The sequence below is a fragment of the Oncorhynchus masou genome, chromosome 23, assembly GCF_036934945.1.
Source record: "Oncorhynchus masou masou isolate Uvic2021 chromosome 23, UVic_Omas_1.1, whole genome shotgun sequence".
NCBI lineage: Eukaryota > Metazoa > Chordata > Actinopteri > Salmoniformes > Salmonidae > Oncorhynchus > Oncorhynchus masou.
The window spans coordinates 45,670,228-45,696,234 of record NC_088234.1 but is presented as its reverse complement, the minus strand read 5'-3'; the positions used below and the strand labels follow the sequence as shown (position 1 = coordinate 45,696,234).

General features: G+C 45.9%; 1 protein-coding gene across 1 annotated transcript in view; it reads left to right on the top strand.

Moving 5' to 3' along the window:
- Window positions 1-26,007, top strand: part of prkn (parkin RBR E3 ubiquitin protein ligase) — an 89,909-nt gene that overhangs the window by 5,014 nt on the left and 58,888 nt on the right. The window contains exons 2-6 of the mRNA XM_064932219.1: window positions 4,666-4,829; window positions 15,918-16,140; window positions 19,389-19,507; window positions 22,198-22,281; window positions 22,413-22,528. Coding sequence (XP_064788291.1) covers window positions 4,666-4,829; window positions 15,918-16,140; window positions 19,389-19,507; window positions 22,198-22,281; window positions 22,413-22,528 — 706 coding nt within the window. The remainder of the gene's footprint in view (window positions 1-4,665; window positions 4,830-15,917; window positions 16,141-19,388; window positions 19,508-22,197; window positions 22,282-22,412; window positions 22,529-26,007) is intronic.

The window sequence follows — 26,007 nt, the reverse complement described above, 5'->3', positions numbered from 1 at the left end:
GTTGCGGTGGGGGCGGCTGATGAACGGGTGCTGCGCTCCAGAAACCACCCGACCGTTGATCTAAGAGAGAATCCTCCAGTGGACAGTCACCTGGCACTGGCCCCATAGCTGCTGCTAGCCTCCACGATGGATAGCCTGGTCCTGAACCGGGCTCATCGTACAGTACCGTACAGCATCGCTCCACAGCACCCGTCACACATGACCAAACGCTGCACCTGACTGTACCAGCTATCAGGATAAGGCTCAAGAAAGGAGGGAGGTGGAGGGAGAAAAGCTCTTAGCCCCAGTGTTGGATGGGAATTTGTTCTCTTAATTGCTCAAAGTGAGTTCTGGAATTGAGGAATCCATCTTCTTTATAGTTATGTGCGGGGGAAATTCGGACCTATGGGGTTGGCAGTATTTTACGGCGGTTTTGCCAGGGCCATTTGGGTGCTTTATCCCTAATCAATAGGAAGAAGAAAGTAGTGACGTGGTCAGTGCACTCGTAAAGGAGACAGGTGGCCCAGCCAAGACTTCTGATAGCATTGCAGTAGCGTCTGGAGAGCCTAACAGGGCCCCTTTGGGAAACTGCACTGGGTTTAACTCCCTGGGGCGATTAAGTCCTGGGCTGCTGTCATTAGGATGAAGGGAGTCCTTTTACAGAGACATTTTCAACTCCCTGCCTTCTCCATGTAGCAGCTTTACTCTCCCTCTTCCTCCCTCTTCAACCTTCCCCTTCCCAGTCGATCTCTCCCTCTCCTCTCACATCATCTCTCCTCTCACCTCCCTCCTGCACTAAAGAGTCCCCAGACCCATTTCCCTCCGATGCAGCAGTTGAGAGTTGAGCTAATCTGTCTTCATATTTCTGCCTGTGTGCAGTCCGTATTGATCTGGCCGCCTGCCACTCCGCCCAGACACAAAGCATTGGCTGGCCGTGATACCCTCCCTGCCCCGCTCCTGCCCCCTTGGTCTGAGTGACATTGCATCTCTCTGCCTCTCTCTTTTTGAATTACTGTCATGGGACATTAACAGTAAATAACACACATTTCGTTATGCATAGAGCGGTTTTGACAGTTGGATTTTTCTCCAGTCTAGATTGTCCTGCCATCTCTTTTCTCTCTTTTCTTATTTTGTGAAAATGCCTGTTTTGGGAATGGAAGTATTGGTGTTCTTCTCTGTGCATGCAGCCAGGTTTGTGGAATTATGTTGTGAGTTGTTAGCCTTCCAGTGAGCTCTCTGCTTGGTAATCCAGCCTGGTGGAGTTGGCGCTACATGATTGCATTCTGTCACTCTTCCTCCCCAGACTGAGAACTCGGGTAACCTGTGCACGTTATGGCCCCATCACCAAACTGACGGCTTCTGTGATGGAACATGACAAAGGAGGAATTTACTCATTTGTTAGCCACTTGGATTGGATGCAAAACAATGAGAGACATTATGGAAATCTCAGTGACGGGACAAATTAGAATCAGCCCTTCTCCTCATTCACTTTGGGCCATAGCTCGGACTGGATTGGCTGTAGTGCTGCCAGAGATCAGTCAACCGAGAGATGGCTGTGTCATAGTGGTCATTGTTGATGTTGCTCTGACTTGAGGTACTGTAGTCTCTTCTGTGTAGATAAATCAGGTATGTGATGTGATGTAGCATGGGTTCAAACGGATAGCGTAATGGTTTCTGTCCACTTTCTTGTTACAATCTCAGAAGGTTTTGTAGTATATTTGTCTCAGAATAATGTTGCAGAAACACCTCTAAAGGGAATGTCGCACATTGGCAACAAGCAATCACCTAATTGAGTCAACTCCTTAAGCACCAAATGGAAGAACACAGTTTTAGATTTAATGACTGAGGAGAAATAAAAATATCTAAATTCCTGTAATAGCTATGATTAATGCTGTGTTCCCATGACTACTCCACACTGTGTATGTGTTAGTGTGTGTACAAGATGTTTCTGTGTATGCTTAGCTTACGTGTATGTATCAGTGGGTGTATTCAATGTGTGGGTAATTCTGCTGTAATGGAATTATGCTGAGACTCAGGCTTTTCACTTTAAAATGTATGCCAAACAAGAGCCATTGATTTCAAAGTTGAACAACTCTATGCACACGGACTTCTTTTAACAATTTTCACAGAACATTTTACATAAAGACATTTACAGGAAGAACTACGCCGATACAAAGTTTGGTAACAGAACACAATTGAGGGACATTTGACCATAATCAATGTTATCAAACTTTGCACCTGCGCAGTTGTTCCTGTAAATGTGTTTTTGTCAAATCTTCTGTTTTTGTTTGGCATACAGTTCCATTGTAGAATAAAAAAGTTTGGACACACCTAATTATTCAAGGGTATAAGAATAATGTTGAATTTCTTTCCTTCTTAATGTGTTTCAGCCAATCACTGTGTTGTGACAAGGTAGGGGTTGTATACAGAAGATAGACTTAAGTGCATATTATGGAAAGAACAGCTCAAATATGAAAAGAGAAACTACAGTCCATTACTTTAAGACAAGAAGGTCAGTCAATCCGGAACATGTCAAGAACTTTGAACATTTCTTCAAGTGCAGTCGCAAAAACCATCAAGCACTATGATGAAACTGGCTCTCATGAGGACCGCCACGGGACAGGAATACCCAGAGTTACTTCTGTTGCAGAGGATAAGTTCATTAGAGTTACCAGCCTCAGAAATTGCAGCCCAAATAAGAGTTCCTGCAAGTAACAGACACATCTCAACTGTTCAGAGGAGACTGCGTGAATCAGGCCTTCATGGTTGAATTGCTGCAAGGAAACCACTACAAAAGGACACCATTAAGAAGTGGACATTAGACCATTGTAAATCTGTACTTTGGTCTGAGGAGTCCAAATTTGAAATTTGTTTCCAACCACCATGTCTTTGTGGGATATATAGTAGCTGAACGGAGGATCTCTACATGTGTGGTTCCCACCGTGAAGCATGGAGGAGGTGGTGTTGTGGGTGCTTTGCTGGTGACACTGTCTGTGATTTACTAAGAATTCAAGGCACAATTAACCAGCATGGCTACCACAGCATTCTGCAGCAATACGCCATCCCATCTGGTTTGCGCTTAGTGGAACTACCATTTGTTTTTCAACAGGACAATGACCCAAAACACACCTTCAAGCTGTATAAGGGCTATTTTACCAAGGAGAGTGATGGAGTGCTGCATCAGATGACCTCGCCTCCAGTCATCTGACCTCAATTCAGAAGGTTTGGGATGAGTTGGACTGCAGAGTGAAAGACAAGCAGCCAACAAGTGCTGAGCATATGTGGGAACTCCTTCAAGACTGCTGGAAAAGCATGCCTCATGAAGCTGGTTGAGAGAATGCCATGAGTGTGCAAAGCTGTCAAGGCAAAGGGTGGCTCTCAAATATATTTCCATTTAACACTTTTTTGGTTACTACATGATGCCATATGTGTCATTTCATAGTTTTGATGTCTTCACTATTATTCTATAATGTAGAAAATAGTCTAAATAAAGAAAAACCCTTGAATGAGTAGGTGTGTGCAAACTTTTGACTGGTACTGTACATTTTTAAAAATGAAAAATCAGACACTCAACGTAATTTCGTTATCGTGGAATTGCCTATGTGTGTATGCTTAGTCTATAGTCCTGTGTGGCTCAGTCGGTAGAGCATGGCGCTTGCAACGCCAAGCGTCGTGGGTTCGATTCCTGCTGGGGCCACCCATATGTAAAAGTAGTGGCCCCAGCCGACTTGTAAGTCGCTTTGGACAAAAGCGTCTGCTAAATGGGATATATTATTATTATTATTATATTTATATGCTTTTGTGTGTGTGTGTGCTCACTTGTCTATTCACCTCACATCATTATGTATTCCTTCAACCACACACATACAAACACACACAACATACACACTTACACCTGGATTGTGTGTTGTAGTAGAGTAGTGTCAGGAGGGCACCGTGTTGTAAAATGTTTTTTTTAATGTTTAAAAATGATATTATTATGTATATTACTGCCTTCATTTTTACTGTGCCCCAGTAAGAGTGGGGATCCATAATAAACACATATCAAAACCAGTGTGTGTTTAAACATGCCTAAGTAGTCTACAGATCTCCATTGGCTCATAATTTCCAATTTGATTGCAGACATTTCCCCGATCAGCCATTTTACAGTCCTGAATGTATCTCCTTGCCTCTAGGGGCTCTGAAAAGGTTGACTCATTTCAATTAAAATAATAAATAGAAATGATAGCAGGAAAGAATACCTTTGCTCCAAATCTCACTCATCTTAATGAAGGGTTTGGGGATTTTCATATTGGCTGAGCCGGCTGAATTTTAAAATCCTGTTTCTTTGTTTTCTCCTGTCTATCATCTGTTCTCCCTGATTCCCGTTATTTCTCCTCATGTCCTCTCTTGTTCTCTCTCCTCTGTCCCCACTTTTCCTCTCTTTCTTCTCCACTTCCACTCTGTCCACCTCCTCTTCTGTGTTAAGGTCCCCTATCACCTTTTTATTCTCTTCTCCCCTCTCTGACCCCTCAGGCCTCTTGTCTCATTCTCTTTTTGCCTCTTTTGACACACAAGCATCTCTTTTTCGCTCTCCTCTCTCTCTTTCTTTCTCTCTCACTCTCATTCTCAAGCTTCATTCTCTGTTTATTGTTCACTATTGTCTCTGAGTTATCTCACCAGTCTCTCCTCTCTCTGTCTCTCCAGTGTATGTAAGGTTTAACTCCAGCCATGGCTTCCCAGTGGAGCTAGAGGAGGGGGCCAGCATCGCAGTGCTGAAGGAGAAGGTGGGGAGGCTGCAGGGGGTACAGCCGGAGCAGCTGAGAGTCATCTTTGCTGGCAGAGAGCTGCTCAGCGACTGCACCCTCCAGGTAAGGTCATCATTCTCCCATTTCACTCGACCCTGTCTTTTTGACTGTGCTGTGTGTGTGTGTGTGTGTGTGTGTGGTTGTCTGTATAGCAATTAGTGGTAGGGTGTGTCTTTTTGTTTACCCATGCCCTAATTTCCCCACCACACGCTTACACACTCACACCTTCACTCTCTACACTGTGTTTCCGGTGAAGGCTAGAAGCCTGGCATTCTCTCCCCATCCTGACTCTCAACGGTGTAAACAGAGCCTGGGGATCCCGTGAACTTTAGTCCACAGTGCTTCATTAAGTTTGACTATCTTAATTATGCATCAAAACAGTCAGGATCACAGGGAGCGGCTGGGGAGCCAGGCACACACACTCCCGACTGTGTCTCTCCAGTCAGTTCTGCTGTCTCTGCACATTTTATACCTGAGCTCCATTTCTCCCTGATAGATTGCTCCTGAGGCTGGAGTAAGTGTGGGTCTCAGCTTTTGATGGTGGTGCGAGCACAGTGGGGGTGTAGCGTTGTGACTCGACTCTGCCCCCTAGAGTATAATTGAGACACTGTGTGTTTGTCAGCCTGTGTACAGAATGGCTTTGTCTGTCCCCAAGGGTTTGGGGCGAATAAAGGGCCTCAAAGCATTGAGTGAAGCATGAGGGCACAAAGTTATTGAGAATGACGTGGAGACGCACACATCACTCTCTCATTGGTTGTGTCTGGACCAATGATTCATGTGTTTCAGTTGACAGGAAGGCGACTAGTGTGTGTGTTTACTGTACGTCATTCAGCAGACACGAAGATGACCCTTTCTGTGCGTGTTTCCAGTTTTGGCTCTAGGTGTATGCTTACTTTCTCAGTCATTTATATTGGTTGAATTTTGAAAAACATTTGTGAAGCGAGAATACCATTCATAGCAAATAACTAAGGGCAAGGAATGGATCAGTTTTTGCACTCAAGCTTGGTTGCAAAATGTTCTCAGTTTGATGCTGTGATCAACAAATCCCTAATGTGCTCGCTAAGTTACTCCCCTTCTTCTTGCGTAATGATTATTTTACTGGTGCTTATTAAGATGTGCTTTTTAAATGATAATGATAAGTAGGCCTATACAGAAAATATCCATACGCGCGTACACACACACACACACACACACACACACACACAGTATAAGAGCAAGCGAGAACACCTAGCCCTTAACATCTTCAACTGGCACCAGATATGAAACCATTCCAGCACTAAATCCTTCCTCCTTGTTCTGCTTGGCCTGGGCCTGATTTCCCAAAAGCAATTTAAGGCTACATTCATTGTTAATACCTTCATAGGAGCATCGTTAGGTCTGAGCTGTTTCCCAAAAACCATCGTTATTAACGTTGCACTTGGAAACGCTCGTGATCTAACGCCTGCCTCTGACCACTCGTAGAACAGCTAACATGCTGACCACACCGCTCGTGTTACAAAATAAATGTACACATACAGTACCAGTCAAGTTTGGACACACCTAATCTTTCAAGGGTTTTTCTTTATTTGTACTATTTTCTACATTGTAGAATAATAGTGAAGACATCAAAGCTATGAAATAACACATATGGAATCATGTAGTAACCAAAAAAGTGTTAAACATATCAAAATATATTTTATATTTGAGAATCTTCAAAGTAGCCACCATTTACCTTGATGACATCTTTGCACACTCTTGGCATGAGAAAAATCCTTGAAGGAGTAGGCGTGTCCAAACTTTTGACTGGTCCCGCCTCTCCCATCTCCTCATTGGTTTTTAGGAGCATATACCCACATGGGTGATTGGAAACTGAGCTGAGGTCCACACTCCATTCAGTGGTGGTAATGCACCTCAAAGTTGGTTGCCAACTGCCATATAAAGTCCACAGGAGAAGTGATTACTGGAAACCCTTTTATCTGTGAATTAATTATCAGAGTAAAATTGTACAAAGATCCAGGAAAAAAAGGACTTTGTGCATTTCAGGTAAAATAACAAACCAATGTTTATATCCCAGGACAAATTAGCTACCAACATCAAGCTAGCTAGCTAAATGTCCATGAATGTTTCATGTGTTTCAACTTGTCCACAAATTAATATTGTTGGTTCAGAGTTGGTCTTGATATTTCAACCTGTTGTCCTGATCGTGTCTGGTGTGGATGTACAAAATCAGCATGCGCATGATGACGGACGCACGCGCCTGCTTTTTTGTTGTTGTCGTTTCCCTCCGTCACTTTATTCACAGAAGATCTCTGCTAAACATAAACCATGTGATTCTATCTATCTCTCTGTGACAGCCGATAACCTCCACCGAGAGATGGATAGAAAGTTAACTACAAATACAAAGTGGCCTTTGCAATTCATACAAACAAGCTACGTAAAATATGCTTCAAATGAAAACTGAGATGACTCCATTGAAATATAAACATATATTTAAATACATTTCATGTTCAATTGAGTTATATTTTTCTGCTTGTAGGCTAATGTCTTTGTATTTGTCTCAATATACACTGCTCAAAAAAATAAAGGGAACACTTAAACAACACAATGTAACTCCAAGTCAATCACACTTCTGTGAAATCAAACTGTCCACTTAGGAAGCAACACTGATTGACAATAAATTTCACATGCTGTTGTGCAAATGGAATAGACAACAGGTGGAAATTATAGGCAATTAGCAAGACACCCCCAATAAAGGAGTGATTCTGCAGGTGGGGACCACAGACCACTTCTCAGTTCCTATGCTTCCTGGCTGATGTTTTGGTCACTTTTGAATGCTGGCGGTGCTTTCACTCTAGTGGTAGCATGAGACGGAGTCTACAACCCACACAAGTGGCTCAGGTAGTGCAGCTCATCCAGGATGGAACATCAATGCGAACTGTGGCAAGAAGGTTTGCTGTGTATGTCAGCGTAGTGTCCAGAGCATGGAGGCGCTACCAGGAGACAGGCCAGTACATCAGGAGACGTGGAGGAGGCCATAGGAGGGCAACAACCCAGCAGCAGGACTGCTACCTCTGCCTTTGTGCAAGGAGGAGCAGGAGGAGCACTGCCAGAGCCCTGCAAAATGACCTCCAGCAGGCCACAAATGTGCATGTGTCTGCTCAAACGGTCAGAAACAGAATCCATGAGGGTGGTATGAGGGCCCGACGTCCACAGGTGAGGGTTGTGCTTACAGCCCAACACAGTGCAGGATGTTTTCCATTTGCCAGAGAACACCAAGATTGGCAAATTCGCCAATGGCGCCCTGTGGTCTTCACAGATGTGCTCAGTGTGAACCTGCTTTCATGTGACACGTGACAGTCTGGAGACGCCGTGGAGAACGTTCTGCTGCCTGCAACATCCTCCAGCATGACCGGTTTGGCGGTGGGTCAGTCATGGTGTGGGGTGGCATTTCTTTGGGGGGCCGCACAGCCCTCCATGTGCTCGCCAGAGGTAGCCTGACTGCCATTAGGTACCGAGAGGAGATCCTCAGACCCTTTGTGAGACCATATGCTGGTGCGGTTGGCCCTGGATTCCTCCTAATGCAAGACAATGCTAGACCTCATGTGGCTGGAGTGTGTCAGCAGTTCCTGCAAGAGGAAGGCATTGATGGACTGACCCGCCCGTTCCCCAGACCTGAATCCAATTGAGCACATCTGGGCCATCATGTCTCGCTCCATCCACCAACGCCACGTTGCACCACAGACTGTCCAGGAGTTGGCGGATGCTTTAGTCCAGGTCTGGGAGGTGATCCCTCAGGAGACCATCCGCCACCTCATCAGGAGCATGCCCAGGCATTGTAGGGAGGTCATACAGGCACGTGGAGGCCAAACACACAATTGAGCCTCATTTTGACTTGTTTTAAGGACATTACATTAAAGTTGGATCAGCCTGTAGTGTGGTTTTCCACTTTAATTTTGAGTGTGACTCCAAATCCAGACCTCCATGCGTTGATAAATTTGATTTCCATTGATAATTTTTGTGTGATTTTGTTGTCAGCACATTCAACTATGTAAAGAAAAAATTATTTAATAAGAATATTACATTCATTCAGATCTAGGATGTGTTATTTTAGTGTTCCCTTTATTTTCTTGAGCAGTGTATTGAATGATGTGTAGCCTAACGTGCTCAGTGGTGTGCCAAATCAATAATTTAATACAGTTTTATAGGGTAAGCATTCAAATAAGCCACCTTAATATTTGCAGCAGTAGGCCTAAGTGGTAATATTGCTCTAGGCACTGCGCAGTCGTCAGTATTGTGTAAATATTTACTAAATAAAATAAAAGTAGCACAATAAAATACCAATAATGAGGCTTGTATACAGGGGTACCGGTAGCGAGTCAATGTGCGGGGGCACCTGTTAGTCAAGGTCATTTGTACATGTAGGTACGGTTTAAGATGATTATGCAGAGATAATAAACAGCGAGTAGCAGCAGTGTAAAAGCAAAGGGGGTGGGTCAATGTAATTAGTCCGGGTGGCCATTTTATTCATTGTTCAGTATTCTTGTAGCATGTGGGAAGAAGCTGTTAAGGAGTCTTTTGGTCCTACACTTGGCGCTCCAGTACCACTTGCCGTGCGGTAGCAGAGGAAACAGTCTATGACTTGGTTTACTGGAGTCTTTTACAATTATTTGGGCCTTCGTCTGACAACGCTTAGTATATAGGCCCTGGGTGTCAGGAAGCTTGGCCCCAGTGATGTACTGGGCCGTACGCACTACCCTTTGTAGTGCCTTATGGACAGATGCCGAGCAGTTGCCATACCAGGCGATGATGCAACCGATCAGGATGCTCTCGATGGTGCAGCTGTAGGAATTTTTGAGGATCTGGGGACCCATGCAAAATCTTTTCCGTGTCCTGAGGGGGAAAAGGTGTGGTCGTGCCATCTTCACGACTGTCTTGGTGTGTTTGGACCATGATAGTTCGTTGGTGATGTGGACACTAAGGAACTTGAAGCTCTCAACCTGCTCCAATGCAGCCCTGTCAATATTAATGGGGGCCTTTTCGGCCCTTCTTTTCTTGTAGTCCACAATCATCTCCTTTGTCTTGCTCACATTGAGGGCGAAGTATATTTTGTCTCATCATTGTCGGTGATCAGGCCTACCACTGTTGTGTCATCAGCAAACTTAATGATATTGTTGGAGTCGTGCTTGGCCACGCAGTCGTGGGTGAACAGGGAGTACAGGAGAGGACTAAGTATGCACCCATGAGGGGGGCGACAGATGTTGAGGATCAGCGTGGCAGATGTGTTGTTGCCTTCTCTTACCACCTGGGGGCGGCCCATCAGGAAATTCAGGATCCAGTTGCAGAGGGAGAAGTTTAGTCCCAGGGTCCTTAGCTTAGTTATGAGTTTTGTGGGCACTATGGTGTTGAACGCCGAGCTGTAGTCAATGAACGGCATTCTCACATAGGTGTTCCTTTTGTCCAAGTGGGAAATGGTAGTGTGGAGTGTGGAGATTGCGTCATCTGAGGATTTGTTCGGGCGGTATGCAAATTGGAGTGGGTCTAGGGTTTCCAGGATGATGGTGTTGATGTGAGCCATGACCAGCCTTTCAAAGCACGCCATGGCTACCAACGTGAGTGCTACGGGGCGGTAATAATTTAAGCAGGTTACCTTTGCTTCCTTTGTCACAGGGACAAAGTGGGTCCCTGTGGTGGTTTGAAACATGTAGGTATTAACAGACTCGGTCAGGGAGAGGTTGAAAATGTCAGTAAAGACACTTGCCAGTTGGTCAATGCATGCTTTGAGTACACGTCCTGGTTGTCTGTCTGGCCCAACAGCTTTGTGAATGTTGACCTGTTTGACCTTGCTCATATCGGCTACGGAGAGCGTGATCACACAGTCATCCGGAACAGCTGGTGCTTTCATGCATGCTTCAGTGTTGCTTGCCTCGAAGTGAGCATATTAGTTTTTAATGTCCCGTTGATAGGATAGTTTTAATCGTAGATCTTCCAGGCAATTTTCCAATGATTGGACATTGGCCAATAGTACGGATGGTAGTGGTGGTTTATCCATTTGCCTACGATGTCTCAGAAGGCACCCTGACCTCTGCCCCCTCTTTCTCCATCTTTTCTTCATGCGATTGTCGGAGATTTGGGCCTGGTCTCGAGAAAGCACTATATCCTTCATGTCGGACTCATTAAATAAAAAACTTCATCTAGTTTGAGGTGAGGAATCGCAGTTCTGATGTCCAGAAGCTCTTTTCGGTCATAAGAAACAGTAGCATCAACATTATGTACAAAAAATAAGCTACAAGCCCGTAACATGGCAGCCATCCCCCCCGGCACCATTATCCAACAATGCACTTAGCAATCTTTCTCCGTGGTGTTTAGGGAAATGCATGTTCAATTTGTGAGAAAGATGCATCGTTAAAACACTCATAAACCTAAGTTCCATCGCTATCGGGAAACCAGGCCCTGGTTAGTTAGCAGACTCGGACGCCGGGTCACTCAGCCAGGTAAAGCTCTGTTGCTATGCGTGTCACGTTGTCATCGGTCCCAGAGAGTCTAAACGCCACAGTGCCAGGCCTCTAGGCTCAGACAAGTCGCTAGTCACTGGTGTTTAACTGCCACAGTCTGAGATGTGTGCCTCTGACATTTTGTAGTGACGAGAGGAGCGTTCACTGTTATGTGCTCTATTAGCTTTCTCATCCCCGAGGGAGTGCCATCTCTCTCACACTTCCTTCTACTCCTCTCTGTCTCTCGCGCTCCCTTCGAGTAGCCTACACGTTCCTCTCTTATTCTCCCTTCCACGTCGCCCTTCCTCTCCCTCCGCTCCCCCTCTCTTTTTCTTTATATCCCTCCTGCTCCATCCCTTCCTTTTACTCATAAATGACACGGCCTAAATTACAACATGTCAGATTTATCTTAATCATTAGGCCTGCTAGGTGTGGTCTCAAATCAAATTTTATTGGTCACATACACATGGTTAGCAGATGTTAATGCGAGTGTAGCGAAATGCTTGTGCTTCTAGTTCCGACCGTGCAGTAATATCTAACAAGTAATCTAACAATTTCATAACAACTATCTTATACACACAAGTGTAAAGGAATGAATAAGAATATGTACATATAAATATATGGATCAGCGATGGCTGAACAGCATAGGCAAGATGCAGTAGATGGTATAGAGTACAGTATATACATATGAGATGAGTAATGTAGGGTATGTAAACATTATATAAAGTGACATTGTTTAAAGTGACAAGTGATACATTTATTACATCCAATTTTTACTTATTAAAGTGACGAGAGATTTGAGTTAGTATGTTGGCAGCAGCCACTCAATGTTAGTGATGGCTGTTTAACAGTCTGATGTCCTTGAGATAGCTTCTATTTTTCAGTTTCTCGGTCCCAGCTTTGATGCACCTGTACTGACCTCGCCTTCTGGATGATAGTGGGGTGAACAGGCAGTGGCTCGGGTGGTTGTTGTCCTTGATGATCTTTATGGCCTTCCTGTAACATCGGGTGGTGTAGGTGTCCTGGAGGGCAGGTAGTTTGCCCCCGATGATGCGTTGTGCAGACGTCACTACCCTCTGGAGAGCCTTACGGTTGTGGGCGGAGCAGTTGCCGTACCAGGCGGTGATACAGCCCAACAGGATGCTCTCGAATGTGCATCTGTAAAAGTTTGTGAGTGTTTTTGGTGACAAGCGGAATATCTTCAGCCTCCTGAGGTTGAAGAGGCACTGTTGCATGTCTGGTGTCTGATGTGCAGGTACTCTAAGGAGTGAGTCCCTACCTCATACAAGACATGTTGATTCCGTCATCCAATCTCCTTGAGTCCTTGAGTTGCCACTTTGTTCAACCATATAATAAGACAAGGAGTTCTATCCTGCTAATTGAAGTGAAGCAATCGGCGCAGACATTGTTTCTTTTTGCAGAGTGGCGCTGAGCTTTTTCACTGTAGAGAATGAGCTGCGCAGGGAGTTGGGAGTCCCAGTCCACATTATTCACAGCCTTCACAGGATTTCAGGTGCTTTGCTCAGCCTTTCACAAACATTTGTCTGCATTTCTAGGGACTGAGCCACTAAAGACTCCTGTATCTTTCACTTTGCGGCCTTGAATGGTTTAGTGTTACTTGTTTGATATTGTGCGACATTACTCAAGTGACTCCTACCTCTATCCAGGGGAAACAGTCAGTTTAGTTCAATTCACCTCACTTCAATGAACTTTATTAATTCCCAATGGGCCGATGTTGCTGTGCAGAAAAAGCATATTTACAGCCGACGTTTTTCCCAGAATGCAATTATTGATGATGTGTTGTCGAAACCTCCTTCATGAGTCATGGGGCAATTCACAGGTCCTTTTCAGATTGGCCATTAAAATAGTGGTTACAGACTTGTTGGTCTGGCCCTCCTAAGAGCAGAGGATGAGTGTGGAAAGGTCACAAGCATGCAACATGAATACACTCATGCTCCCTGGGCCTCTGATGCCTCCAATTAGTGTCTGGGAGAGGAATCAGCTGCTGGGAGACCTTCTTTAAACACCTGTGGGGAGCACAGATGTACTTACGCTGCCAATGCTCAATTTGTTGTGTGTTGCGGTTATTGGAAAGGATATTTAGTTTTCAATGTCAGTCAATTGTGTCTTATTTAGCTCCACGTTTGTACCTGCCTTTTACATGATAAAAAAAAAAATCTCAACAGACAAGCCAAGGTAGATTTAGGCTGGAGGCGCTTGTGTGTGTGTGTGTCCGCACGCAGGTGTATGTGTGTGTGTGTGTGTGTGTGTGTAACCGGAAGTTATTTGATATCAGGTCTGTCAACTACTGTTGCCTAATGTTGATAAAACCAGACATTTGACTTTGAAGGAACATGAAAGTAGCCACGCTGTCGTTATCTTTCCTCACCTCCCTGGTTACAATCAGGGGTTCTAGACCGCAGTAAAGTAATGCATCAAACGGTCACAAACGGCAGTAACGTAAAGCTGATGTGGCAGAGCTGTGGAGGGGCTATCAACAAATCAATCCGATTTAATTCATAAAGGAATTTGCACCCCAGCAGTAGTCACAAAGTGATTTGCAGTAGCTAAGTGATCAACTCTTCCATACAGTTGAATTCGGATTGGAATAGAGACCAATGGGAATATCAATCTTAAATATATTGGTCTCTATTTAACTAATTATAGTTGTCATTCCAGGAAATGGTTGCCACTTGCGTCCCTTTGATATTTTAAGTAGAGATTGTGAACCAATATTACATTTTAAAAGCATGTTATTTTTAATGAAATGCCCTTTTTAATATAGACCTCATGGCAAATTCAATAGATTATATTTACTATACTAGTAAAGACTTGCTCAAGTGCCAAAATTCAGCATTTTGACATGTCCCTCCATGCACCCTCTCATGACTTCTAGGAAGATTTTAACCCACTTAACCCCAAAATGTCTCCAAGTTTTCACCACCATTGTAAAGTCCTTAGTTAGTTTGTTGCTTTGAAAAAGTACTTTCTGATTATAAATATTTATTTAATGTGATTTAGTGAATCATTTTAAGGTGAAGCTTGCATTTAACTGCCCTGCCCTGTTGCACACAACAAGCTCCCATTTCTCCTGTCACAAGGGGATTCACGGCTGATTTAAGATGAAATCGCCAATCCTGTTACAGTCAACCACGTTACTTTATTTGGCACTTACTGTAGTATTTTTGAGATGGGGAAAACAACACGTTTTTTTAAAATTAAGTTAACATGTGCTCTTTGTGACAGAATGTTTCAATTAGGTGAAGGCACTGAATTGGTGGAACGACCTAGTTATTTTTCCTCAGTCTGGCTGTTTAGTTAAAGCTGCTAGCTCCAGATCCATCATACCGTCTGAGCTGTGCTCGCTGTCTCGCATAGTAGAACTTTCAGCCTCAGCCACAGGTTCCTCATTAACGCCATATCATTAAAAAAGCAAATCCACGCTGTTGAGCCCGAGAAAATTGATCAGATCAAACACATTTTGTTTTTATATTTTGCCAGTCATTTGGCACGCCAGGCTTCTCGGGGTGAAATTATCTCCCGTCTATGGATTAGTTCACAAATGAGGACCTCTGTCTCTCTCTCTCTCTCTCTCTCTAAATAAATATATATATATATATATATAATAAGCTCTTTGCTTTAACTAGGACCTGTCTGCGCTACCTGCCGCAGCTTATTTGCATCACACATTTTTACTCCGTTCTCAGAAAATGAACTCCATGAAACAAATGCCAATGTATTCATTTCCTGCCGAATTATAAAATATCTACTTGGATCCTTTCCAGTCTTTGCAGATCTAGTGTACTGCTGCAGGTGTAAGCACTAGGCTCTGGCTGATTTGGAATGGCTGCAACCATTATAAGAAAAGTAACACTTTAAGATAAAGCTTAGACAGCTGGTGACACAAGCACACCTTTCAGAACTGTTTCTCTTTTCATATTTTCTTTCGCACCCAATCACCTGAGTTGCATGTGAGATTTGATTATGCTTAGTTGTTAGCTCACTAGTTCTCCTCCAGTGAAATGCTGGCGTTTTTGAAACAAACATTTCCTGTTGTTGTTTACCCGACTATGGTTTTTGACAGGAGAGTTTTTTTGTTTTTTTTTACATTTTATTTTGTATTTTCTCCCACACTGAGAGCTACAAAGAAACTTCAGTGGGACAAACTTCAAAAATGAAACTTGAAAGCTTTCCAGGAGAGTAAGCTATCGTCAGTGATTAACGCCAGACCCTGTTTGTTTAGCCTACTTCTGCATCAATGGAGGGGTTTAGATCTAATATGACTGATGGATTTGCATATCATTTCAGTGACATGTTGAACAAAACACTTTTTAATTGTGAATTTTGGGGTAGATTGAAAACGTGTTGCCCTGAAATGGTACAGCAGCTGTATTGGAAATTATAAAACGGAGATGTACCTAAACAGATGAGGTAATTAAAAAAAAAAAGATCCGTAGTTGTATGATCCATATCCTTAGGCATTTTTTGATGTGTTTTAATCTAATTTACTGCAGTGGTATGTGATTTCATTTTATGGCTGGTTTACAGTCAATCTGACAACAGGTTTGTGTACTACAATGTGACAACTGTACATAGACAGACGATCTACATGTGCTAAACCGAGGTTTAAATAACTGTCTTTCTCTGTCTCTCTCTCTCTCTCTGTTTACCTGACCTACAGGGCTGTGACCTCCCAGAGCAGAGTACCGTGCACGTGGTGCTGCCTCCCCCGGGGTCGGGCCGGTGCTCTGACCTGGCCCTGCAGCACCGTCTGGGTCGAGGGGTGGACAGCCTCACCCGCCTGGACCTCACCGCCTCCCGCCTGCCCACTACCTCCACCGGACTGGCTGTCATACTGGAAACTGATGATGAGCAGAGAGCCAGGGAAGAGCCTGAACACACAGGTGTGTGTTCGCGTGTGACAATACACTGAGTCTTTATGTCTTGCCCTCATTCACCCTCTGAATGGCGCACATACACAATCCACGTCTCAATTGTTTGAAGGCTTAAAAATCCTTCTTTAACCCGTCTCCTCCCCTTCGTTGATACTGATTTTGAAGTGGAATTAACAAGTGACGTCAATAAGGGACCATAGGTTTCACCTGGATTCATCTGGTCACTGTCATGGAAAGGGCAGGTGTTCCAAATGTTTTGTACACTCGGTGTATGAGTGTCTTGGCTGTTTGGTGTTCCATAAACTCTAAAAGCATAGAAAATGACACAGACAAGCCAAGGTGCCAAAATGACACAAGTCCTATTTGGGTGTGCATGAACACGTAGGGAGCTCAGAAGTGGCTCTGTGGCCTTGACATTCGTGCCCCATTTGAACAGTGCAACCGCTCCCTGAATGCAGCCTTCTAAACGGTTGATTGGGATTCAGCAGTCGGTCTCCAGACATCTGTGGGAAATGGAAATATATACAGGTATTGGCTTTGACCTCTGTATCCCGGCTCAAAGGCAAACCTTTTTAAAGCTGTCTTCTTACTACCCTCCAACACTCGCCTCCGTCTGCCTACCCTCCAACACTCGCCACCTTCTGTGTACCCTCCAACACTCGCCACCTTCTGTGTACCCTCCAACACTCGCCTCCTCTGCCTACCCTCCAACACTCGCCTCCTCTGCCTACCCTCCAACACTCGCCTCCTCTGCCTACCCTCCAACACTCGCCTCCTCTGCCTACCCTCCAACACTCGCCTCCTTCTGCCTACCCTCCTTCTGCATACCCTCCCAACATTCACATCCTTCTGTCTACCCTCCAACACCCACCTCGGTCTGCCTACCCTCCGTCTGCCTACCCTCCAACACTCGCCTCCATCTGACTACCATCCAACACTCACCTCCTTCTGCCCACCCCCCCATCTGCCTACCCTCCCAACACTCGCCTCCGTCTGCCTACCCTTCAACACTGGCCTCCGTCTGCCTACCCTTCAACACTCGCCTCCGTCTGCCTACCCTTCAACACTCGCCTCCGTCTGCCTACCCTTCAACACTCGCCTCCGTCTGCCTACCCTCCACTCTGCCTCCGTCTGCCTACCCTCCATCTGCCTACCCTTCAACACTCGCCTCCATCTGCCTACCCTTCAACACTCGCCTCCTTCTGCCTACCCTCCAACACTCGCCTCCATCTGTCTACCCTCCTTCTGCATACCCTCCCAACACTCACATCCTGCTGTCTACCCTCCAACACTCGCCTAGGTCTGCCTACCCTCCGTCTGCCTACCGTCCTACACTCGCCACCATCTGCCTACCCTTCATCTGCCTACCCTCCAACACTCGCCTCCTTCTGCCTACCCTTCAACACTCACCTCCTTCTGCCTACCCCCCAACTGTCTACCATTCAACAATCACCTCCATCTGCCTACCCTCCCAACACTCACCTCCGTCTGCCGACCCTTCAACACTCGCCTCCGTCTGCCAACCCTCCAACACTCGCCTCCTCTGCCTACCCTCCAACACTCGCCTCCTCTGCCTACCCTCCAACACTCGCCTCCTCTGCCTACCCTCCAACACTCGCCTCCTCTGCCTACTCTCCAACACTCGCCTCCTCTGCCTACCCTCCAACACTCGCCTCCTCTGCCTACACTTCAACACTCGCCCCGTCTGCCTACCCTTCAACACTCGCCTCCATCTGCCAACCCTCCAACACTCGCCTCCGTCTGCCTACCCTCCAACACTCGCCTCCGTCTGCCTACCCTCCAACACTCGCCTCCGTCTGCCAACCCTTCAACACTCGCCTCCGTCTGCCAACCCTTCAACACTCGCCTCCGTCTGCCAACCCTTCAACACTCGCCTCCGTCTGCCAACCCTTCAACACTCGCCTCCGTCTGCCTACCCTTCAACACTCGCCTCCGTCTGCCTACCCTTCAACACTCGCCTCCGTCTGCCAACCCTTCAACACTCGCCTCCGTCTGCCTACCCTTCAACACTCGCCTCCGTCTGCCTACCCTTCAACACTCGCCTCCGTCTGCCTACCCTTCAACACTCGCCTCCGTCTGCCTACCCTTCAACACTCGCCTCCGTCTGCCAACCCTCCGTCTATCTACCCTCCAACACTCACCTCCTCTGCCTACCCTCCAACACTCACCTCCTCTGCCTACCCTCCAACACTCACCTCCTCTGCCTACCCTCCAACACTCACCTCCTCTGCCTACCCTCCAACACTCACCTCCTCTGCCTACCCTCCAACACTCACCTCCTCTGCCTACCCTCCAACACTCACCTCCTCTGCCTACCCTTCAACACTCGCCTCCGTCTGCCTACCCTTCAACGCTCGCCTCCGTCTGCCAACCCTCCGTCTATCTACCCTTCAACATTCACCTCCTCTGCCTACCCTCCAACACTCACCTCCTCTGCCTACCCTCCAACACTCACCTCCTCTGCCTACCCTCCAACACTCACCTCCTCTGCCTACCCTCCAACACTCACCTCCTCTGCCTACCCTCCAACACTCACTTCCTTCTTTCTCTCAACCCAACCCACCATAACGTCTCCTTTATCTGCCCCCTCTGATCAGCAGGCTCTCCCTCCATCCTCCTGTAAAAGCATTACCATAATGGAGACCTCTCTCCTAGGAAACATAAATTAGACATGCGAAGGCTTAAAGCCACTCCGCCCCATTTTTATTGGGAATCGTGTCAAGGTAGTGCGGCCCACTCCAGCGCCCCCATGCTTTTAGCTCTAATGAGAATGCTGTTTCTTCCTGGTCCTTCTCGCTGTGTGTGTGTGTATATGAATGGATGCCTGTATGGTGTGGTGACTTTAAATGAGGCATGCAGGACACGTCCTCCTCTCTTTAATAAATCATCTGCCACGAAGACGTCTGGTTGCTTCTCTCCGCTAATTGGATCAGTGTGTCTGTGTTCTGGGCTGCAGCCAGACAGACTACAGACTGGAGATGTCCCTTGTCCTTGTGTCATCGTCCTCGCATAATGCGAAAGTCTTAGTGTCCATCTATTCAAACTAAAGAGGACAATGAAATACAATGGATGTTTTTCTACTGCACAATGCAGGGCATAGTACACTTACAACTCATATGTTCTACCATCAAATGTCTTAAGTCACCATTTGCTGAGTCCACTGGCTTCATTTCAGCCTTGCTACAATCTGCTACTGTTTCTCTGCTGACAGAATGTGTGGTTGTGTTCCCATACAGAGCCCAGACCTCACAGCAGCTTCTATGTGTACTGCAAGAGTGTGTGCCGGGCCATCCAGCCGGGGAAGCTACGCGTGCGCTGCCGAGCCTGCAAGCAGGGAACCCTCACCTTGAGCCGGGTATGTCAAGCAAGAATGGAAGACTACAATACTGTAGCCAAGAGCCACTGCCACGGAGCAACTCTCACTGACAGAAGCACTACGTTTAAGATGTTTCTCAGAGTACAACAAAGTCACATTTTGTTCCTTTCTGTTGCTCAACTGAGTAAAATGTGTATTTATCTACGCACAATGGCTTCGAGCTTAGAACGGTAGATCCACAGTGAACAATAATCCCACATTACCCTCCATCTATCCTCTCCTTTGTTATTGCATAACACTGTTATTGTTATTTTCTCAAACGGAGGAAATCTGTCACATCTCCACAGTGACAGTAGACTCTTCCTCTGCCTGTCTGTTCAGCCTGCGGCCATATTTACCTCCGGTCCTTAAGGGACTTCTCTCTCTCTGTGTGTGTGTGTGTGTGTGTGTGTGTGTGTGTGTGTGTGTGTGTGTGTGTGTGTGTGTGTGTGCGCGTGAGTAGTACTCCCACAAATAAGGATCCTGCCATTCTCAGACTACGACTGAGTGACATCTGTTTGTCCACTGTTACTATGGCAACATTGTCCACTCTCCGTGCCAGTTTCCTGCCAGGGCTGGTGATTACCTACAGTACCTCAAGCTTGGATAGGACCCCAGTCAGTCCCTTCAAATCGCCTTTCCCTTCTTATACCCAGACGACCCAGAGTATCCGGAGTTACACTCTGTCCCCTCTGACCACTGTCCTCTCCATACCTGACCACAGCTCAGCTGAAACTGCCACTCACACTACTATCTCTCACAACCACAGCCTCACAGACTCCATTGCACCCAACCCTCCCTGACCCCATACATCTAGGAGAAACTGATTGCTCCTGAGACTGATCTGTCAGTCACATAGGTGTGTGTGTGTATAGCCGGGGGGCCTCTCAGTCACCGAGGTGAGAGTGTAGGGGACAGGAAATGAGGCTCACAGTTGGTCCCTGTTCCTGAGCCTGGTATCAGAGTAGGTGTTAATTAGCATGCTGCTCTCAGTGTGTATGCCCGATGCTTTTAGAAAAAGGCTGTGTGTGTGTGTGTGTGTGTGTGTGTGTGTGTGTGTGTGTGTGTGTGTGTGTTTTTGTGCTTGTTCAGTGTGCTCTATTGACACAGGGACTGTAATAGATCAACTGAGGTGAGCACAGGTGTCCTCAACTGGCCAATCAGTTTAGCCAATCGAGTGGGGTCCCTCTTCTGCCCACCGATCGCATACCTCGGTCAATGCTGTGAGATGAGCACAGCTGGCGCAGAGATAAACCCTGTAAGTTAGACAATAATCAAATTAAAACTTTGCAAACGGAGACGTTGAATCCGCTTCCCCGCCGAAAGTAGAGGGAGAGGAATACGGGTGGGTTTCTAAATGATTCATTAATCATTTATATTCAAGGGTGTTTGTGTGTGTGGTGCGTAGACACATCAGGGGTCTGTGTGACCTTTCCTGGCTGTCTCTGAGCAGGTGTGTGCGTGTGTGTGTGTAATCTCATGCCCAACCACCAAGGCACACAGGATCCCCTCCCTCTCTACCCCTGCTTCCTCCCACCCAACAGGGAGTAATGATTTTCTTAACCTTTTCAGAGGCTTATTAAGGCCGCTGTCAGAATGTTTAAATGCTTATGCTAATGAGTGGCGTGCAGGCAGAACAGAGGAGGATGAGTGGGGTGGTGGGGGGAATCCTCCCAAAACAATAAGGATGCAACAAGCAATCAATGTCTGAACCAGCGTGAGCTCTGTTGAGGAGGGTTGGACCGGAAGCTCTTCCTCATGAGGCCAGAGAGGCTGAACACAACAGGGGTCTCTGACTTGTACTCTGCAGTGCTGAGGGCCTGGCAGCTGCTAAGGCCCACACGAGGGGGGTGTGGCGCCTGGACCATGGGAGGAGCCCATTTTCCACAACCCACAGATCCCTTTAAGGTCTGTTCGTTCAGTCACGCTGCAGGGACGTTTAATGGCAGCAGGATAGCTGACCTACGGCTGCCAGGGAGTTGAGGGTGGACCCCCCCTCCCCCCAAGAGTTTGCACAGCTGGTGGGCATAGGCATTCAAAATATATTTTTTTATTCGGATTTGGGAGGGGAAAAAATGATCTACTCTTTTGACCAATCAGAACAGCAGACAGAGCGCAGTGCTATCCCGGTAGCTTTTGGCTAACCGTTGCCTAGGCTAACAGTGAAAGAGAAGTCTGGTCAGGGGACCTCCATTGGAGGGTAATACATGGAGCCCTGGCCACCAATAGCTGGTTGGCTCGGGTTGACCCCGGAGTGTCAGGGCGGGGTGTCCGTTTTGTGCAATAACAGTTTTTTCTTTTCTCTACTGTCTCTGTTGGACTGTCTCTGTGTGTGAGGTTGGGGGTGGTCTTCTCTGTGAAGATGTTTGTGATGTGGCTCAGGTATTCAAGCAGTGAAGGGGCCAAATGTGTTTTGTTTAACTTTTTGTTTTTGTTTGGCCAAGCCAAGTTGGCCATAGGCTGGATTTGAGTTTTAGAAAATGATTAACAGTGTGGCTAGAGAGGAGGGGTTGTATAGTTGTAATGTGGTGCTGTATCGGATTGTACTGTGTTGTATACTGTGTAATGGGTTTGTGTGTGTGGTTGTGGTGGCATGCAATACATTTTTGTGTGTGGTGGGTGGGGCGGGGTAAAGGGTGTTTTTAGTGAATTGGGGAAGTCCCGTTAAAGTAAAAAGTCTCTCCCCCCAGGGCCCTTCATGTTGGGACGATGTCCTCCTCCCAGAGCGTATCCATGGCGTCTGTCAATCAGAGGGTTGCCTTGGCAGAGTAGCGGTGAGACCAGTGAACTATCCACAACCGCCTCAAAACCCCCTCACTGCCACCACAACGGAATTACAATCTCATAACATGACCACACCTCCACCAAACAACATGTACCTCGGTCTCTTATCTGCCTTCCATAGGAGTTTTACCTGAAGTGTGCTGCCCACCCCACCTCTGATGATGACACGTCTGTGGCCCTGGACCTCGTCATGCCCAATGTGCGGGATGTCCCATGCATTGCCTGCACAGATATCATGTAAGTACGTGTACAATATTGTCTGTGCAGCCTCTATCGGCCTAATATAAACAGCATGTTTAACATGAAAGCAATAGACCGACTTAGGCTTACACACACACACACACACGCTTGCAGGCAGGTAGACAGACGCACCCCCCTGGCCCTGTCTCTCCCTCCTGCAGTCTCTCCCGCCTACAATCAGTGGCTCCAGGCAAACAAAGCTGTGATTCTGTCAGTGTGGCATATAACAGATGAAGGTCAGCCTCCCCATCCCTGTGATGACGGCGGCCATACTGTCACTGCCTCACCCACAGAGGACAAAAGAAGGGAGGAACAGTCCGTCACCTGCTGCCCGCATCCGATACAATGGAGCCCAATCACAGACGCCCTCGTCTCAAATCAAGGACTCGCCGCTACGAGCGTGATTGAAGTGGGGCCGTACAATTACCCTCCTGAGTGAAGCTTTGTTTTTCCCGGCGTTCCTCTCGCCTTGCTGCCGCCACTTAGCACAATCAGCTCTTTGGTTTGTTTAAAAGGGCAAACGAATGAGGAAACCACAGTTACAGGGTTACTACTGTGAGACTAATACAGGGGGCGTTTCTCAGTATGCATACTACCATGCTCCTCACTCTCACGCTCTGAGTTCATTCCCCGAGGACGTTCTCTTGCAAACATTCTTGGGTGGACGAGCGTGTGGAGAATGCATGCAATTGTACATTTGAGTCGCACTGCGCACTCTCCTGCTACTGCATTACCTTTGACTAATACAGATGACACAAGATAACTACGTTAAAGCAAACGCAACTTCATAATTATCAGCCGGCTATATGTGAATCGTGTTTATCTAGATAGTCAGCTAGTTTAACATGTAAACAATGACCTACAACTAATGTTATGAAAGGTAGCTGGCCAATGTTGGCTACGAATTCTTCGTAGGTAGGTAGTTACCAATTTTTTGTTAGTTAGCCTGCGGTCTATGGATATTCTAGGCAGTTAAACATGCCAAAATGAACACCGTCTGTATTTATTAACGTATTAAGATAAAGTTAATCAGTCAACTTTTCATTCTCGAAGTCCGAGTTCATTTTCTATCGCTTCAGCTCAAAACCAGCCACCATTTTTTTTTTCTGGAAATATTACATAGTTTGTTACGTGGTTGCATCATATTACGTCAACAATCCTGGGAATATTTCAGTTGACGCTTTGCGTTGATCCGTGCTTTGAAATGTGTATGAACAAAGTATTCGTCTGAGAACTACCCTCTGTGCTCTGCTTTTCATACTTTCAGAAGTAGCAAGATGTGCTTTGGCTGAGTGAGTGGGGGTGGTTGCTAGGCTTCTTGAGTACAATAATATGTACAGTAGGTGCTGTATGCACCCAAGTTCAACCTAGGAGAGGCGAAGGTCTGAAGGATTTCTCTGGCTGAGGTTGGACTGGCTTAGTTTATTTAATTTGTTTAGGCGTTACTCAACCAGGTCAGTTAATTGGGTCATTTATGTCATTTGCAATTGAATGGCGTGAAGCAATACATGAAGTCAAGTGGAGATGTTGGGGAGAGACGTCGTCTGTGAGAAGAGGGCAAGAATGAGGGACAAGGAGAACAGGTTGAGGAACAGAAGAGGGATGTAGAGAGAGGAAGACCGCACTCACCTGCGTGGATGTTAGTGTGTCAGTGGTGAACGGTTTCACTCGCTCTCGCTCAGTATCCCTGGCCCCTCTGTCTTTGTAGCGGCCATGATATATCAGAGCTCCTCTGAGACCTCCGGTCTCGCACTGCTGCTTTTCCCCTGCCTCCCGCACTAAATGAATCCCCCCTGTGGCCTGTGATAGAACAAAACACTTACCAGTGAGGGAAACGCATGTTTACATTGCCAAAACAAGTGAAATAGATAATGAACAAAAGTGAAGTAAACAATCAAAAATGAACAGTAAACATTACACCCACAAAAGTTTCAAAGGGATAAAGGCATGTCAAATGGAATTATGGTTCTAAAGTGTTGTAATGTGTTGTAATGATGAACGAAAGGGAAAATAAGTTTAATATATACATACAGTTGAAGTCGAAAGTTTACATACACTTACGTTGCAGTCATTAAAACTCGTTTTTCAACCACTGCACAAATTTCTTATTAACAAATTATAGTTTTGGCAAGTCGGTTAGGACTACTTTGTGCATGCCACAAGTCATTTTTCCAACAATTGTTTACAGACAGATTATTTCACTTATAATTCACTGTATCACAATTCCAGTGGGTCAGAAGTTTACATACACTAAGTTGACTGTGCCTTTAAACAGCTTGGAAAATTCCAGAAAATGATGTCATGGCTGTAAAAGCTTCTGATAGGCTAATTGACATCATTTGAGTCAATTAGAAGTGTACTTGTGGATGCATTTCAAGGCCTACCTTCAAACTCAGTGCCTCTTTGCTTGACATCATGAGAAATCAGAAGAAATCAGCCAAGACAAGTCTGGTTCATCCTTGGGAGCAATTTCCAAATGCCTGAAGGTACCACGTTCATCTGTACAAACAATAGTATGCAAGTAAAAACACCATGGGACCACGCAGCCATCATACCGCTCAGGAAGGATACTTGTTCTGTCTCCTAGAGAAGAACATACTTTGGTGCAAAAAGTGCAAAATCAATCCCAGAACAACAGCAAAGGACCTTGTGAAGATGCTGGAGGAAACAGGTACAAAAGCATCTATATCCACAGTAAACATGTCCTATATCGACATAATCTGAAAGGCCACTCAGCAAGGAAGAGGCCACTGCTCAAAAACCACCATAAAAAAATCCAGACTACGGTTGGCAACTGTACATGGGGACAAAGATCATACTTTTTTGAGAAATGTCCTCTGGTCTGATGAAACAAAAATAGAACTGTTTGGCCATAATGACCATCGTTATGTTTGGAGGAAAAAGGGGGAGGCTTGCAAGCCGAAGAACATCACCCCAACCGTGAAGCACGGGGGTGGCCAGCATTATGGTGTGGTGGTGCTTTGCTGCAGGATGGACTGGTGCACTTTACAAGTGTATTGAAGTAACATCTCAAGACATCAGTCAGGAAGTTAAAGCTTGGTCACAAATGGTTCTTCCAAATAGACAATGACCCCAAGCATACTTCCAAAGTTGCGGCAAAATGGACAACAAAGTCAAGGTATTGGAGTGGTCATCACAAAGCCCTGACCTCAATCTCATAGAAAATGTGTGGGCAAAACTGAAAAGGCGTGTGCCTACAAACCTGACTCAGTTACACCAGCTCTGTCAGGATGAATGGGCCAAAATGCACCTAATTTACTGTGGAAGGCTACACAAAATGTTTGACCCAAGTTAAACATTTTTAAAGACAATGCTAGCAAATACTAATTGAGTGTATATAAACTTCTGACCCACTGGGAATGTGATGGAAGAAATAAAAGCTGAAAGAAATAATTCTCTCTACTATTAATCTGACATTTCACATTCTTAAAATGAAGTGGTGATCCTAACTGACC